This window comes from Lutjanus erythropterus, chromosome 7 (genome assembly GCF_056507025.1).
Source record: "Lutjanus erythropterus isolate fLutEry1 chromosome 7, fLutEry1.hap2, whole genome shotgun sequence".
Classification (NCBI taxonomy): domain Eukaryota; kingdom Metazoa; phylum Chordata; class Actinopteri; order Lutjaniformes; family Lutjanidae; genus Lutjanus; species Lutjanus erythropterus.
In genome coordinates this window covers 10,036,339-10,051,834 of record NC_139323.1, presented here as the reverse complement: position 1 = coordinate 10,051,834, position 15,496 = coordinate 10,036,339, and the positions used below count along the sequence as shown (strand labels likewise).

The window sequence follows — 15,496 nt, the reverse complement described above, 5'->3', positions numbered from 1 at the left end:
TTTTTTTTTTTTTTTTTACCTGTGCCTTTCCTGCTAAGACAAGTCAAAATTCACAGCAGCCATTTTGACATGAAACAGTGGGTGATACCAATGATACTAAGGTCCAGTTCCATTTAGTGTAAAAGAGTCTTTCCAATGAGCCGATATGCACGATAGCAGCACCCCTGACTCTGTTTGATCTGAATGGAACAGGACCATAAAGGTCCAATGTGTAATATTTGCATGGATTTATTTGCAGGATATCTTATTCCTGAACATGTTTTGATAAAGTGTTTAATCATCTGAAAATAAGAATCATTGTGTTGTTGTTACCTTAAAATAAACCATTTATATCCACAGAGGATACTACTTATATCTCTTCTACAGAGGCTGCCATGTTGAACCATCATGTTTCTGCTGTAGGCCAAAATGGAAAAAAATGAAAATGTCTGTAAATAAGATGTTTCTAGGGTGTAGAGGGAGAGAAACACAAATACACCTCTGTGAAATGAGGCTGAGAGTTTATTCGCCTATAGATCAACTGCATCAATCAGTGAGGAGAAACAATGTGGTTAAACTACAGTTCACCCACAGTTTACCCACTTCAGGATTTACGTCCCTGGACATTTCATGTTTTTTGTCAGTTTGCTTGGAAGAGGAGAGTGAGACAAGGGGTTTGCAATCTGCAAGCCCACCGTTGGATGTCACTGAATCCTACACACTGGTTTAAATTACAATTTGAGTCATTAATGCTTAAATATCAGAAGCAAAATGTTTTTTATCCTCATGGTCACCGAGCTTCCCAGAGGGTTACGTTACAGTTGCTCCACTTCAATTACAGAAATATAGAGATTGTAGAAATAGATAGAAATAGAAAATAAAAAAGAATCATATGCATTGCACACTTCAATTATTGCACAAAAAGTAATAGACAAATCACATTTAGCAATAATGAAATAGCTAAATACGATGCATGCGCTTAGGCTGAGTTGCAAAACAAGGATTCATTTTTAAAACTGATTAAATCATGGTTTAATTTATGTTGCATCAAACTTAAAACTGTCTTAAATTAAGAAAGATTACATTTATACTTCATTTTTAATCTTAGGTTATTTTTTATTCTAAACCAAGACTAAATTTAATTATGTTGCACCAGAATTTTAAACTCCAATGGGAACTGTGTTCCAGTGTTAACTTTAAACTTACATCACTTCAGGAATCGTGACTTTTAAAATAGCTGCCTTTTTGAGGTGGACTGAGCAAAAATAATTCTCTGTTGATCACGAGGAGGCTAACCAACTTTTTTTTTTTAGCTAGTTAGCAAACAATACAAGGCTTTTTTGATTGTTTGTTTTTTACTTTTTAGCCAGGTAGCAAACAATGTAACATTTTTCTTTTTTTTAACTAGCTAGAAAACAATATTACTCATTTTTTTTTTACTACTTTTTAGCTAGCTAGCAAACAAACAATACAATGTGCAACATTTTGTTAAGGAATACAGAGCTGAAATGATCCCCCCTCCCTTCCCATTTGTACTCACAAGGTCCCAAAAGCACTTGAATTTATTTATTTTCATTAATTTCCTTTCATTTGGTTAAGCAATCATCTCTGTACTGATTAAATTTGATTTTGGTTTACATAAATTAACTTGTCTTAACTAAATGGAGATTCATTATGTGCAGCAGAGCTCTGCTTAATTTTAAACCTGGTTTTACAAAAATCTGATTAGTACTAATTTTACATTAAATTAATCCTTGTTGGTGCAACCCAGTTTTACTGTGTATTAGTTTGTGTTGACCTGCTTCAGACGCAGCTGGATACAGTTTTTTGATTCTTAAGTAATGCAGGAGTTTTGTTGACCTCTGTCTGTGACCAGCAGAAACTGCAACACTGACACTGAAAAACCTGAGACATATTTCCTCATAGTTTTCCTCAGGTTTCTGATTCACTGACTGAAATTCAGTGTGACAACAAGTTCAAGTGGAATTTCCAGTAAGGGAATTGCAGCAAATTCCCCCGTCTGTGTCAGTGAGAAAAGTGTTTTATGGGACTATGGAAGAAAATATTGTCTTTTTCAGGTGGGGTTTGGTGTTGCCAGTAATTCCATCCCCCAAAGACACCAATACATCTGACTGTGTGTGTGTGTGTGTGTGTGTGTGTGTGTGTGTGTTGTGTGTGCATCCAAGCAAACGTCGTGGACTCTCTGTAAAGACGTCACTGCAGTCAGCTGAGCATTTTGCTCTCCAGGAGGAGGAGGAGGAGTTTAGCAGCCTGGCTGGGGTTTTTATCTGTGCATTTTTGTTTGCGTGTTTGTTGTGCGTCGCTGTGCGCGTTCATGGCTGGGAAACATTTTCTCACATCAGAGCTTTGATCTATTGCCTCCCACGATCATTTCCCACAGGCCATGTAGTGTTCATATGAGAGCGCACAATAAGCTGCACTGTTGTTTCTGTTTCAGTCACATGCAGCAAAAAGGCCTGACTGTGACTCTGCAGCTATCACACATGTATGACCATAATGCATTTTATGAACTAGATACATGTATCATCATGAAACCATCTCACCAGGCGTGGAGCAGATTTTATTGTCCTTGCCTAATTTCATGACATGGACCATAAAGTAATGATTTCATACGGAAGATGGCCCTCATGATACATTCATAAATTGTGTGTTTATGACTTTACTCCTAAGTTTACAGGATGGACACTTTAAGGACAGAATTAAGAGCAGTAAAAAGGAGCTCTATTCTTAATCACAGATCTGAAACAGAAGATTTTTTCTACTGCTCAGTTTATGAGAAGCTTATCTTTGTCTTTTGCAAATAATAACTTAACTGTGCTGCTTCAAAGGGACATTAATAGTAGAACTATTTTCTTTCTGGTAGAAAGAACTGATTTGGGTCCGACTGCAGGAAGAAAGTAGTTCTGGTAGATTCTGCCATAGAAAGAAAGTAGTTCCTACATGCAGCTGCTCACAAAAAGGTCTGTGGATTGTCTGAACTGTCCCTTTAAGTTGTCCCATGTTCATTTGTTTGCTTTTTTATACAGTGAAATCTCTGTCTCTCTGAGGACACACAGGATGCATAAAAGTGGACATCGAGGAGGTTAATTTTTCTGCAAAAAAAAAAAAAAGCACAATATGATATGATAAAGTTACAGTGAGCCAAATGTTAACCAGTTAAAAAGACGCAGGGCAGTAGAGACACCATAGCTTTTGTCTCATGGCCTTCAAAATCAACAAAATATGAAAGTCCCCTGTGGTAGCTTTAAATTAACTTGAATGTTTGAGTTTCAGAAACCCCCCAAAATCTCATAAATTTACAAGATGGACAGTTTAAGGACAGTGTTGAGTGATGTATAAGGGAGTTCTAATCTTAACTGAACAAATTAAAAACTGTTGGAGGATAGCATCTCTTGAGGCAGCTCAGTTTATGAGAAGCTTATCCTTGTTTAGCTTTTGTAAATAATAACCAAATTGTGCTGCTTTCCGTGGTCATTTGTTTGCTTATTTATGTAGTGAAATATTTGTCTCTCCGAGGACATACAGGATGCATAAAAATGAACACCAGGGAGTTCATTTCTGACATAAAAATGCTCCATATGATAGTCTGTCTACGTTTAATTTCATCCCCTGTGGCCTGCTATCTCTGCCTCTGCCCCTGCTGCCCATTGGCACAGCAGCCGGAGCAGGAGGACCATACAAAGGGGAGGGCCGAGCGGGCCCCCTCTCCTCCCTGCAGCAGAAGATGTGTGCTCCTCTGAGTGGGAACTGTTTGTGAAAGAGTCCAGAGCCGGAGCGGTCAACTCTAATTATCAGGTGTTGTGAGCCGAGCGGACGTCCACACAGGCCTCTCCAGCCAGAGAAGAAGAACCCTTGAGGCTCTGTGAAGCGTGGACGCCAGAGAGTGAGAGATGGACACGTGCGCCTGCGCTCTGGAGCTGCTGGGGATGCTGGTGTATGTGGGAGCATGGCTGTGCGCTTTAGCCACCACCATCCTGCCGCAGTGGCTGACCATGTCCACCGCCCTGCTGCCGGTGGAGAGCTACGAGCTGGGCCTGTGGGAGACGTGCGTGGTCCAGGATGTGGGGGGCATGGAGTGCAGAGCCTATGACAGCCTGCTGGGCCTCTCCAGTGACCTCAAGCTGGCCCGCATCCTCATGTGCACCTCCCTCGCTGTGGGCATGCTGGGAATGCTGGTGGCCATACCTGGACTCTACCTTGTGAACAGCTGTAAAGAACATGGAGGCTCCAGAACCAAGAGGACTTTAACCATCACAGGAGGGGTGCTGGGGATGATCTCTGGAGTGCTGTGTCTCATCCCCGTGTCCTACATGGCCCATTTGGCCGTGATACATTTCTTCGATGATAAAGTACCTGAAGTGGTGCCACGGTGGGAGTTTGGTGACGCCTTGTTCAGCGGCTGGGCCGGAGGGTTTCTTCTCATCGTGGCCGGGCTCCTTCTGGTCACCTCTTGCATGTGTTCGCAGGTGGAGCCTCAGCCTGTGCTGCAGCGGAGGTACCAGGTCATGAGTACAGATGTTTCCTACAGGAAGCGCTCAGAGTATGTTTAAGGCAGTGGTTCTCAACCTGGGGGTCAGGACCCTCAGGGACATCGCGAGTTCTTTTCTGGGGTTCTGCAGATGGTTGTATGGAAGTAGCTTTTTACATTACATCGCCTGTCCCAGTGATATGATGTGAGTTGCTTTCATGTGTTACACAATCATTCCTCAACGGTCTCAGGCAGGTGGTGGTGGGGGGTCATGAACACCAACCTGATGTTTCTGAGGGGTCACGACCCGCAAAGGTTAAGAACCACAGGTTTAAGGGACAAATCATAAATAAAATTACCTGCATAGAGACTGACACACAACACAAATCACCTGTAGAACTGCACTTCAAACTGCTTTAAATCATGATGTAAATATGTGGTTTTATATCAAAGACAACATCCTGTCTGAGAGTTGATTGATCACTTGTGGATTTTGATCAAATGTTTTGTAAAATGGTGAAAAAGAGTAGAAAACACCTCTGAATCCTCAGTGAATATGTTGTTTTTAAATAACTCACCTGCACTGTAAAAAGTTGAGAAGTTCAGAAAAGTAAATTATCTGAACAAAAAATTAAAGGTTGGTCAAACTTTTTAAAGTTTATTTCAAAACTTTAGAGTATGAGTTAGCTTCAAAGCTCAGCATTTAGTGAAGTCAGTGGCCTTGAAATTGAGTTTCTTCAACATTGTGTTTGAATCAGATTCAAATTTTGAAACAAACTTTAAAAAAGTGTTTCCAACCTATAATATCTTTTTGTAGCAAAAATGTACCTTTTTTTTCCCTTTAAATGAACTTGAATCTTTGAGTTTCAGAAACTCAATAAACTCTGTATTTCACAACTTGTTCACAGTGAGCTGTGAACCTGATTGTCATGATTTGGGTGCCTGGAAATTAAATGGTTGCAACTGAAAATATTGAATTATTAACCATCCAACCATTTTTTGTTTCTAAAACTCCACTAGAGTTTTTCCAAGAACAAAGGTAAATTATCTCAACAAAAGATTGTGGCAAAACCTATAAGTTTGAGTTTAATTAAATACTCAAAAGCTTAGCGAAGTCAGTTGCCTTGAAATTCTGAGTTTTCTCAACTTTTATTTTTTAACAGTAAACACAATTCAACTGTACAATTTAAAAGAACCTGCTGTGACCAGTAAAAATGAATATTTTTTTAAACATATGTTTTATAAAATGCTTTATATTCCAGGACAGGACACTGTAGCTTCTACAATACTGTGATTGTAAGTTATTCTTCATACTAAAACACAGAGAGAGCACAAATTATTCTGTGCCTGGTTATGTTTGCTTGTGTGCTGTACTGTGCCGCACATTCAGATGATTAAGATAAAAAAAATTATATTGAAATTATATTGGAAAGTTGTCTCTTTTTTCATTTATAAAAGGTCATTTTCTTGTGCTAATTTTGTGTTCTGTGTGTTATGAAACAGTCTCAGTGTATTACTGGTGCCTCTTTATGCCCGACATACGCAAGAGAGACCAAGATTTCTACAGTTCTTCTTAATTCCTGCCACCGGATCAGATTTCTTTTGGAATCAGTTGAAGCTAGCCTGTGTTTACATTTTTATTTTTATTTTTTGGTTATTTTCTCTATTAATCAATGGTTGTTTGGTCCATAAGATGCCAGGAAATGGTAAAAAAAAATAATATTTATATATGATTACTGTTTCCAAAGCCCTAGCTGTTGTTGTGTTATGTCAGAGGTGGAAACATGGCTGCTCTTTTGCTTTCTCCTCATCCGTCCGTCTATTAGTCACATAACCCCAGAGCCTATTTTGGTCTGCAGTGGTCCCCGGTCTGACTGAAAACAGTCGTCCTGGTCCGTCAGGTGTGTGTGTGTGCGGTGGTGGAAACACAGCTTGAGACTAATTCCATCAGATTTCCTGGTCACTCGCTGAGCTAAGCTGTGTTTAATGAATGCTCTAATGGGCAGCGGGTACTGTGAAGAATGCAGAACAGGTTGCCCTCTCGGCTCCCGCTTTGACATAATTACACAAATTTGCCAAGGTCAGAGGTCGCCGGCACTCTCTGCTCTCCAAAACTGTCTGTATCATTTACACACACACACAGGTACAGTGACATGAATGTGTTATTGCATGGGAGGAGGGTCCTTTCTAAACCTCCATGTCCTAATGATGCTACTTTTAGCAGAGTCAGCGCTTACAGACTGAAGTTAATGAGAGATAATGATGTTGTCACAGAGGCATATGTTGCCTAAGAGGCCCAGGACATGACAGACTTTGCTTTTGAGGATATAAAAAGTGGTTCTGTCAGGCCTCTCAGAGCGGATTTAGAGGCACCCTCATATCCTGTGACGCAGGCCGCAGGGTGCTGCTGGTGTCCTGGTGCCCTGTGTGAGGGCGTCTATCAGCAGGGGAGGCAGCGAAAACAACTGCAGAGATGTTCTCTTTGATTAACCTAAGTACTGTAAGGAAATGGGATGTCGTCTTCTCATGAGGAATCGCGTTTAAATGCATCCAACAAATAAACAAAACCTACTCTGAGGGGATGATAAGCGGACCTCTCAGAGCGTAGAGAATATTCTCAAATGGTTCGCTATCTTTGTAAAACGACTGACTGTGATATGACCCTGTGCTCCTCTAGAGGTCCAATCCTGAGTTCAAACTTTGATAAGATACGATGGAAAGTGCTACATGTCGGGAATTACAGATTTGCTCAACACCCTCATAACTGATAAAGCATCATGATAATATTCCTACAGCCTCATGACAGCCATATGTTACCCAAATCCCCTTATCTGTCTTATCTGACAGGCAAAGAATAAGACAAGTACCAATACAACAATGGAGTAATACTCCACTACAAGTAAAGGTACTATGAGTACTGACATATTATTAGTAAAGTGTATCATTCTGCAGGAAAATGGCTTCTGCAAACATTTTGACATTACACTGTTCATACTGATGTATCAGTCTATAAATAGCATTTTATTGTTGTAAGTGATGGAGATTGTTATAACTGCTTTATATGCAGGGTTGAGAGGGTTACTTTATTAGCAGCTTTCTGATATTAGTAACTGTATCTGTATTCAGATACAGTTACTAATTACCTGTTAAAAAATTTAGACAGTAATGTAATACAAGTATCGCAATATTAAAGTAATGTAACTTGATTACTTTCTATTACTTTTGGATTACCTCAGTATAAAATATGGTGAAGTTGTTTAGCCAATTATATTGTTTTCAGGGCCAATTATTTTCAGCAATCAGTTATTTTGTCAATTAATTGATTAGCTGTTTGGTCCATGAAATGTCAAAAATTTGTGAAAAACACCGATCAAAGCTCAAGATGACGTTCTCAAATGTCTTGTTTTGTCCACAAGTCATAGATATTCAGTTTAGTGTTGGAGAAGAGTGAAGAAACCAGAAAATATTCACATTTAGGAAGCTGAAATCTGAGAATTTTGACTTTAAATGAACTTGAAATAAAAAAATGACTCAAAACTATTAATCAGTTCTCAAAATAGATGCAAATTAATTTAATAGTCAATCAATAATTCATTAGTTGTTGCAGCTCCAGGTGTTGTATGTTTGTTGTTAGGTTTATTAGTTCCTTCCTTTGTTGTGTACAATTTATTAATTGATTGATTTAAGATTGATTAAGCTGAATGTGCATTAATGTATTTTCCTGCCACTGGAGAATTGTTAAAATATTAATGGGGACCCCAGGAACAGAAGCTGCTGTTACACTACAGTAGTTAATGTGGATCTCATAAACAAATAATTTAAAGACAAAAATGAAATGAAATTTTCACCCAGTGAAGCATTTTTTTCCACTAGAGGTCATGATAATGACTTGGCACCTGTGTGTCCACTGTTCATGGGAATATATTGTTCTTTATTTCAAATAATAATCCTCATTTTTACTAAATGTATCTGTAATCTGATTATGACTTTTTTTTTTATCTGTAACTGTAATGGAATACAGTTATCTTTTTTGTATCCAGCAACAACCACTGCTGCTGATGAAAATCTATCTGACATGACACAGATGGAAATCATATTCACAGACGAGGTAATTTATTAACTCTTATTCATGGTGTGTAGCCACAGCTGCCAAAAGTTATAGCACACTGGGGATAATGTAATTACACAGCTCAGCAAAAATATATAACATGTACAGTTATTTTTTTAGACATTTTAATGCAGAAATGTTACATATGATGCCCCCAAAAGAGTGCTCTCCACTCCATAAAAGGCTTTAAACAACGTTTATATAAAATTACCCTTTGGTGAAACTGAATCATAGACAAATAAAATAAAGGTACCCAATTAACACTGCTGTTTTTGTGAGGGATCACAAGCCAGAAGTGTTGGTGGCCACTGCTTTAATCTTTAACTATGCATTGTAATTTATATTGCAAATGCATCATAAAAATTCAGATCATTTTACGTTAAACTGTAATGAGTTTTATCTGATCTTGACCTCTGGGTTTGATTGCAGGAATCTCTGAAGAAGATAACAGAACATAAGATGCAAAATTGCTCATCTGCTTGGAGCTTTACCAACAATCATCTCCCTTGAATCTAGTTAACTACAAATAAAATCATCTTTTTGAAACTATGGTTGCTACATTGCTCTGTCTCATCTTAATGGCTTTTAATTGATCACTGTCTTTCCTCTCTCAGAGCCTTCTTATCACTGTTTCTCCATTATATATTGCAGCTGATAGAGTAGATGACTTAGCATAACAGATTAGATAAAACATAACCAGCTCAGGGTATTATGTCGGGCTTATCTGTGGAGGGGAATGTGCAAAAGAGAGGTGGGAGGGTGATGAAGACAGAGATGAAGGGATGGACTGAGAATTATTTAAATTCTTTCCTGAATCTCTTATCTAGAGGAAATTTTTTGAATAATTTCCTCAATTATATTCACAAGAGTGGCTCTGCTGTTACAGGCTGCTCAGTTCTGGTCTGTCTCTGTGATATAGCACCTCACATTCTTGCAGGAGTTGTCAGAGCGGTCCACCTTTCATCCACTTCTGGGACTTGTGTTTTTGACAGAGAGCTGTGCTCGGCTGAAGAGGGCCTTTTGTTCCTCAGCAGCTAGCCGCCTCCAGAGAGGTGCAGCGGGCCACTGGGCCACAGTGTGTGTGTGTGTGTGTGTGTGTGTGTGTGTGTGTGTGTGTCCTCCCTGGCAACAATCACCACTGTGAGGCGGCCCCCTCTCCATACTCACATGCCTGCTCTCGTCAGCCTCCTACCCGGGTCACATGAGCAGGGCCCCCAGTCAACCTGACCCGCTAAGATCCTCACATGGGGCCCGTTAGAAGCCCACACCTTGGCATGTCATGCCACCTCCCCCGGCCTGTGTGTGGTGATAAGGCCGATCAGTCATCACAGGAACACTCAGATTGCTCTCTCCAAACAGCACTACTGGATAACGCTGGACAGATAAAGTTTATTATAACATCTGTCCCTGAACTTTGGCAATACTTAATCCAACAGAGCTGTAATCATTTTACCTGAGTCACCTGAACTTATAATAAATTCTAGCTGGCAAGCTGTTATCTGTAGATTTTATTCAAAACAAGACAGCAGGAGCCCATATTATATAATTCACAACATGCTGTACTACCATACAATATTATAAAATCAAATATAATCAATATTTTTATATCAATAACGGATCACATGACTTTGTGCATGCGAAAGGTGTCACTCGTAATGACAAACCCACATATAATTATCACCAACTCTGTAACTTTACTGAGCACTTTAGCTTCTTTCAGCTCATTGTTTTGGTTTTCACAGTCGAACGCTGCAAGAACGAGACCTAAAACCCAGAAATGAGTCAGCAAATCAGCACTTCCACCTTCATCTTGAAATCAGTGGGTTTTTTAAAATGATTTTTACCCCATTTTTTTAAACTGAAATAAGGTCTGAAGTTAACACAAGCATGTCACGTTTTGGTCTACCACATAAAATATGTCAGTAAAAACCCTGCTTGTGTCTTTAAATGCTAAAATGGTTAAATTGAGGCTAGAGCGGTTGTTGCAGATATTAAATGCTATCACACCAAACACCAGTTACTAGTGGTGACGTAACCAGCCAGCACAATTTGCAAACAGACAATGTTAACGACAAGCTAGTTAACACAGTGGAATAGTTAGCACCTAAAGAGCTAACTTAAGACAACCAACCTCCTTCAGGAGTTAGTAAAAGCCTAAACAGAGCTTAATAATGAGAGAATATATTGGGCATACATTCATCAGGTGGACATAAACACAACTCCAAATTCATGTTAATATTGTTCCATATCTGCTGGATATGTAAACTCCCCACTGTACGTTACCATTACCTTCTCAGCACAAACGGCAGACAACATTAGCAACAAGCTTTTAAACACAATGGAGCATTTAACTTAAGCTAAATAACTTCCTCCAGGAGTTAATGAAGACATAAAATTAGCTAATGTTGGATTATCAATGCTACATGTTCCCCCATATCAACTGTTTTTACTAACAACTTAGCTGTATGAACTTTCAGGTCCAGCGTGAAAGATTTATGAGGATTTATAGGCAGAGGATGGCAGAAATATATAAGAAGTGTTTTCATTATCGTATAATCACCTGAAAATAAAAATTGTTGTGTCTATGTTGCCTTACAATAAGCCATTTGTATCAACTGTAGCCAAGAATGGACAAACCCTGACAAACACTGTCTCTAGATGCAGCCTCTTGCATTTCACAGCCAAGGGTGTCTGAAACAAAGTGTTGGATGCCACTGAATCCTACACACTGGTCCATCAAAAAAGTGATAATAATACCACAGTGTATTTTTGCTCTACAGGTCTACAGGAAAATTCTAATGTATTTTACTAGCTAGCCACACAATGTTCAAGGTAAACCAATACTTAATTTTACTTCAAGTTAATATTTTAAACTGTTCTACGTGTGCAAGTAATGAATCAGGGTTGGCGTTTAATGTAGAGAAAATACCAACAATGAACTGTCACGTTCATTCACTTTCTTTTCTTGATGAAAAAGAAGCAAATCCACACCAGCAGCAGAGAAGATGCCAACATTTAAATGTCACATTATTTTCTTTTCCTTTCCAACTCACTTTCCCAAAAGTGAAAAAGATGAAAATCCAACTTTGTAAGTCAGTGAACTGTTTTTGTCATCATGAGGCTTCTTCACTGTTAAACGCAGGATTATCCCTGCCTAGGTTGTCTCCATTTGGTAATGCAGACTGTGCCATGGTGATTTGTGTTGAGGGACCATGGAGCGGGTCCCGCATGTCTCTGGGGGCCTCTGGCCTCAGGGTTTGCCTGACATAGCGGTAGCAGAGGAAAACCAGGCCACATATGAGCATCATTATGGAGGCTAAGAGGCCCACTCCGATGGCGGAGCCGACTTGCTGCCTGACAGGAGGTGTGTGGAGGTGAAACTCTGGGGGAAAGTCGATGGTGCTGTTGTTCAGCACAGAGTTCATGTTCCACGTCACCGGGACCAAACAGAACATCCCCGTCAGCAAATACAGGCTCCCTGCGAGCACGAAGGCCCGCCTTATGTTCTTACGATCCTCCACAGAGAAGTAGGCCAGCCTCATGGCCATCGCAGCACTGATGTTCCCCGCCAGGCCGGAGATCACTGCCAGCATCATCAGCACCTGAGCCACGGGGATCTCTGGAGGAACAAAGGAGTCTGAGACGCTGATGCTCTGACAGTTCTCCAGGTCGGGAAGGACGTGGCTGTAGAAACACACCCTCCAGATACCCACCCAGGCCACGCCTGAGGTGACGACTGACACATCGGCCACGTGCCACAGCCGCCACTCGTTGAGGCCGACGGTGGTCGTGATGAGGATCCATGCCAGGATCCCGGCCACCAGGCCAAGGAACTGCCAGTGAGCTGTGTGAGCGATGTACCTCATCTTGCCCAGAGTGACTGCTAATGCTTAGAGAGAGTGATCGCTCACTCACACATTGTTGAGTTCACACAACGTGCCTGACCGCCATCACACCTGCTGAAAACACAAATAATCAACCGTGTTAGAACGGGTCAAACTCAGAGGTTTGCTCAGCATATCCACATGATTATTCTGGTATTCTTTTCAGATTTATTACACAATAATTCACTGTATATGAACAATGAGAAACATGGATGATGATAGGAGGATAGCTACTTCTGTGGTGTTTGTGGTGGCATCGCGACAGTACAGGATTTTTTTTTTTTTTTACTCTGTCATAGGTTTGGGACAGGACAGGAGTGTTTTTGTGGGAGTGGGATGGGACAGGAGTCAAAATCTACTCCTGTGTCACCCTCTAGTCCCAAGTCAAGACTAATAAGTACCAAGTTAACTTTAAGTTTGCAATCCTAAACAAGTCATTATGTAACAGTAAATTTCCCGCCTTATTAATTTACAGAGGTATTTAGCTATTAATAATGTAAATTAAGCATTAGCTCACTAACTATGGTAACATTAGCCTCGGCTGTTCTTTGTGCAACTTCACATGTTGAATGAAGTTGGAAGATGATACATCTCCATCTGTAATTTTCATTTTTTGTTGACCATCGCATAGTTTTTGTACATGAACGAAATTTTCTTTGGTTTGATGTTAAATGTAGCGTTAGTTCTTAATGGTTCTGTCCTACAACTTGATTGGACGCCGTAGGATTGGTCCCAACAAAGTGGATCTGGAGATTTAGGCTGGAGATATACTAGCGTAGTGTTAATTTCTGAGGACATGCACAACCATCGCTCCAAATGGGTGCAGGATATGCAAAGCAGACATGATGCGTAGGGCTGTGCGTGTGAACGTGTAGACAAAAGCAAGTATATTTCTGAAGTGTTGGCTTGCTGACAATAAATAGTGAAAATGTTAGCTGATTCAGGATATGAAGGAAAATAAACTGATTTGTGTCACTTCTTTTAAATAACATTTTTTAATCTGTGGACTTGGCAGAAGGCATTAAGTATTTTTAAATCAAGATTCAGATCCAAGTGAAGTCATGAGTCAGTGGTGATAAAAGCTGAGTTGTAAGTATTTCTGGAATTTATAAAGTTAGATTTAAAGTAATCAAATCCAGGTCCAAGTTGTGATTCAAGTCCACACCTCTGTCTAATGGTATCTAGCCATGTAGAGAATTTTATCTGCTGAGGCTTTCAGACAACCACGTCAGACATTCAGACCAATACAGTGGAGATGAAGGGGAAAAAAGATGATTCTTTCTACAATCAGTGTCCCAATTATTCCCTTTACATCCAGACTCCAAGACGTCACTGTGTGCAGTGGACTGCTCTATTAAAGAAATGGTGAAAAACTTGTTGTAGTGATCCGGGTAGAAAAAACAAGTAAATGAAATGCAGATATTGTCTAGAAATGTGAGGTTGAACAAGGCTGGATTAACTGGAAGGTCCCCAGGCAAAAGGCCCTCACTTACCCCCACACAAAGACCCACATACAACCAGCACTCCTCTGCTGGAATCCAAAGATATTGGATTAAACACAACTTTAATTGGGAATATGCATCATGTGAGCACACTGTGAGCTAAAACAAGCGTTTAAAAACACATTTTGACCCTTGGGCTCCTGTGCAATAAAGTCACAAAAGATGAAGTAATAATACACAACTGCTTCAGTGGCTCAAAGTTGATGACAAGTTTGCAATTCAACACAACAGTAGTTGCAACATGCATGTGTAGTAACATCTGAAATACTTCATTATGTAAACACTGAACTATTCAACATGTAAGAAAAGGTAATTACATAGGTTACACTGTCTATGACACTCATGTCTATAATGCATTATAGTCTGCTTAAAGCATTGTATAATTATAGTTATAGATAAATCATAAATGTTTATATTGCTCTATAACCATAATCATTACACATTATAAAGCAATTTATAATGATTTATAAGATCAAGTATCATAATACTTAATAATGGCTGGTCACTCATTGATATTTTTGCAAGGATCATAGTGTAATTCTTATTTTTGTAATACATGACAATATTTTCTCTACGTGGTCAAAAATGAGATAACGCCAATCCTACTCCTTCCCTTATCTGGATAACTTTTCCAGATAAAGGAAGGAGTAGGGTTGGAGTTATCTCCACATTTTAATACCAGGTGTAAATGGGGTGTAAGTTATATTGAAATTTTCATGTTATAACAAGATAAATATATTATAGTATATTGTTAGAACAATACAAGTTGCTATGATGCAATAACTTACATACCATATTTTTATAACAAACTTTGCATGTTGTAACGTGATACTGACTTATTTTTATTCTCTGTCATGGCACCGATGGACTGCTGTAACATTTAGACATTTCTCTGCTTGTAAAATACACCACAAGGGTTATTTTTGACTTGTCCTAGGATTTGTTTAGCACAAAGCAGAAAGACAGCAAAGACTGAGTGATCTGAATATCCCAGCAAGTTTCTCCAACATTAATAGTATAATAATACGACATCTAATCAAATAGAAAATGTTGAGGAAAAAGCAGTTACCTTAGCAATACAATCCAGGAAGAAAATTCAAACGTTGATAAGTGATGTTGAGAATTAGAATAAAACTCCTGCAGTGGAAGTGTCAAGAAAGTTTGTTGTCTAGTAGCTGCACAGCAGATACACCCAATTCAAGAAGTACTGCAGTTAATGATTGCCAATTTAAATCGCTGCAGCTTGTAAAGTAAAATAACTGTCACTTCCTGTCCTTTTACTCACCTCAGTGTGTCTCAAGTTCAGATTTCTTGTTCTCAGTTTTCACTGAATCCTTCCACAGATGCTTTATTTACCACCAGAGAACGAATCTGACTGACAGTCCACATGTTGCGTTGGTTACGTGGGAGGAACTGACAGTTAAAGAGCTTCCTTTTCATGTCAAAGTCTTTAGCTTCCACACTATCAGCAGAGAGGAGGGCGTGGAGAAGTTAATGAATGACAGTGAAGAACGAGCTGATCAGAACAGAAATC

General features: G+C 39.5%; 2 protein-coding genes across 5 annotated transcripts; one reads left to right on the top strand and one right to left on the bottom strand.

Moving 5' to 3' along the window:
* Positions 1 to 3,176: 3,176 nt before the first annotated feature.
* LOC146323580 (claudin-24-like) lies at positions 3,177 to 5,211 on the top strand. Its single transcript, XM_084722609.1, has one exon. It carries the CDS (start codon positions 3,891 to 3,893, stop codon positions 4,548 to 4,550), a length of 660 nt encoding a protein of 219 aa, XP_084578735.1. The 5' UTR covers positions 3,177 to 3,890; the 3' UTR covers positions 4,551 to 5,211.
* Positions 5,212 to 11,396: 6,185 nt separating this feature from the next.
* On the bottom strand, positions 11,397 to 15,395 carry cldn34a (claudin 34a). 4 transcript variants are annotated; one of them, XM_084722603.1, is made up of 2 exons: positions 15,248 to 15,395; positions 11,397 to 12,535 (listed from the first exon to the last, which is right to left on the bottom strand). In XM_084722603.1, exon 2 carries the CDS (start codon positions 12,440 to 12,442, stop codon positions 11,690 to 11,692), a length of 753 nt encoding a protein of 250 aa, XP_084578729.1. In that variant the 5' UTR covers positions 12,443 to 12,535; positions 15,248 to 15,395; the 3' UTR covers positions 11,397 to 11,689. The 4 variants fall into 4 exon arrangements, with proteins under 4 accessions (XP_084578729.1, XP_084578730.1, XP_084578731.1 ...); XM_084722604.1 differs by having other exon boundaries at positions 11,397 to 12,532; positions 15,248 to 15,389; XM_084722605.1 differs by lacking the exon at positions 15,248 to 15,395 and adding an exon at positions 15,032 to 15,161.
* Between the last annotated feature and the right edge of the window lie 101 nt (positions 15,396 to 15,496).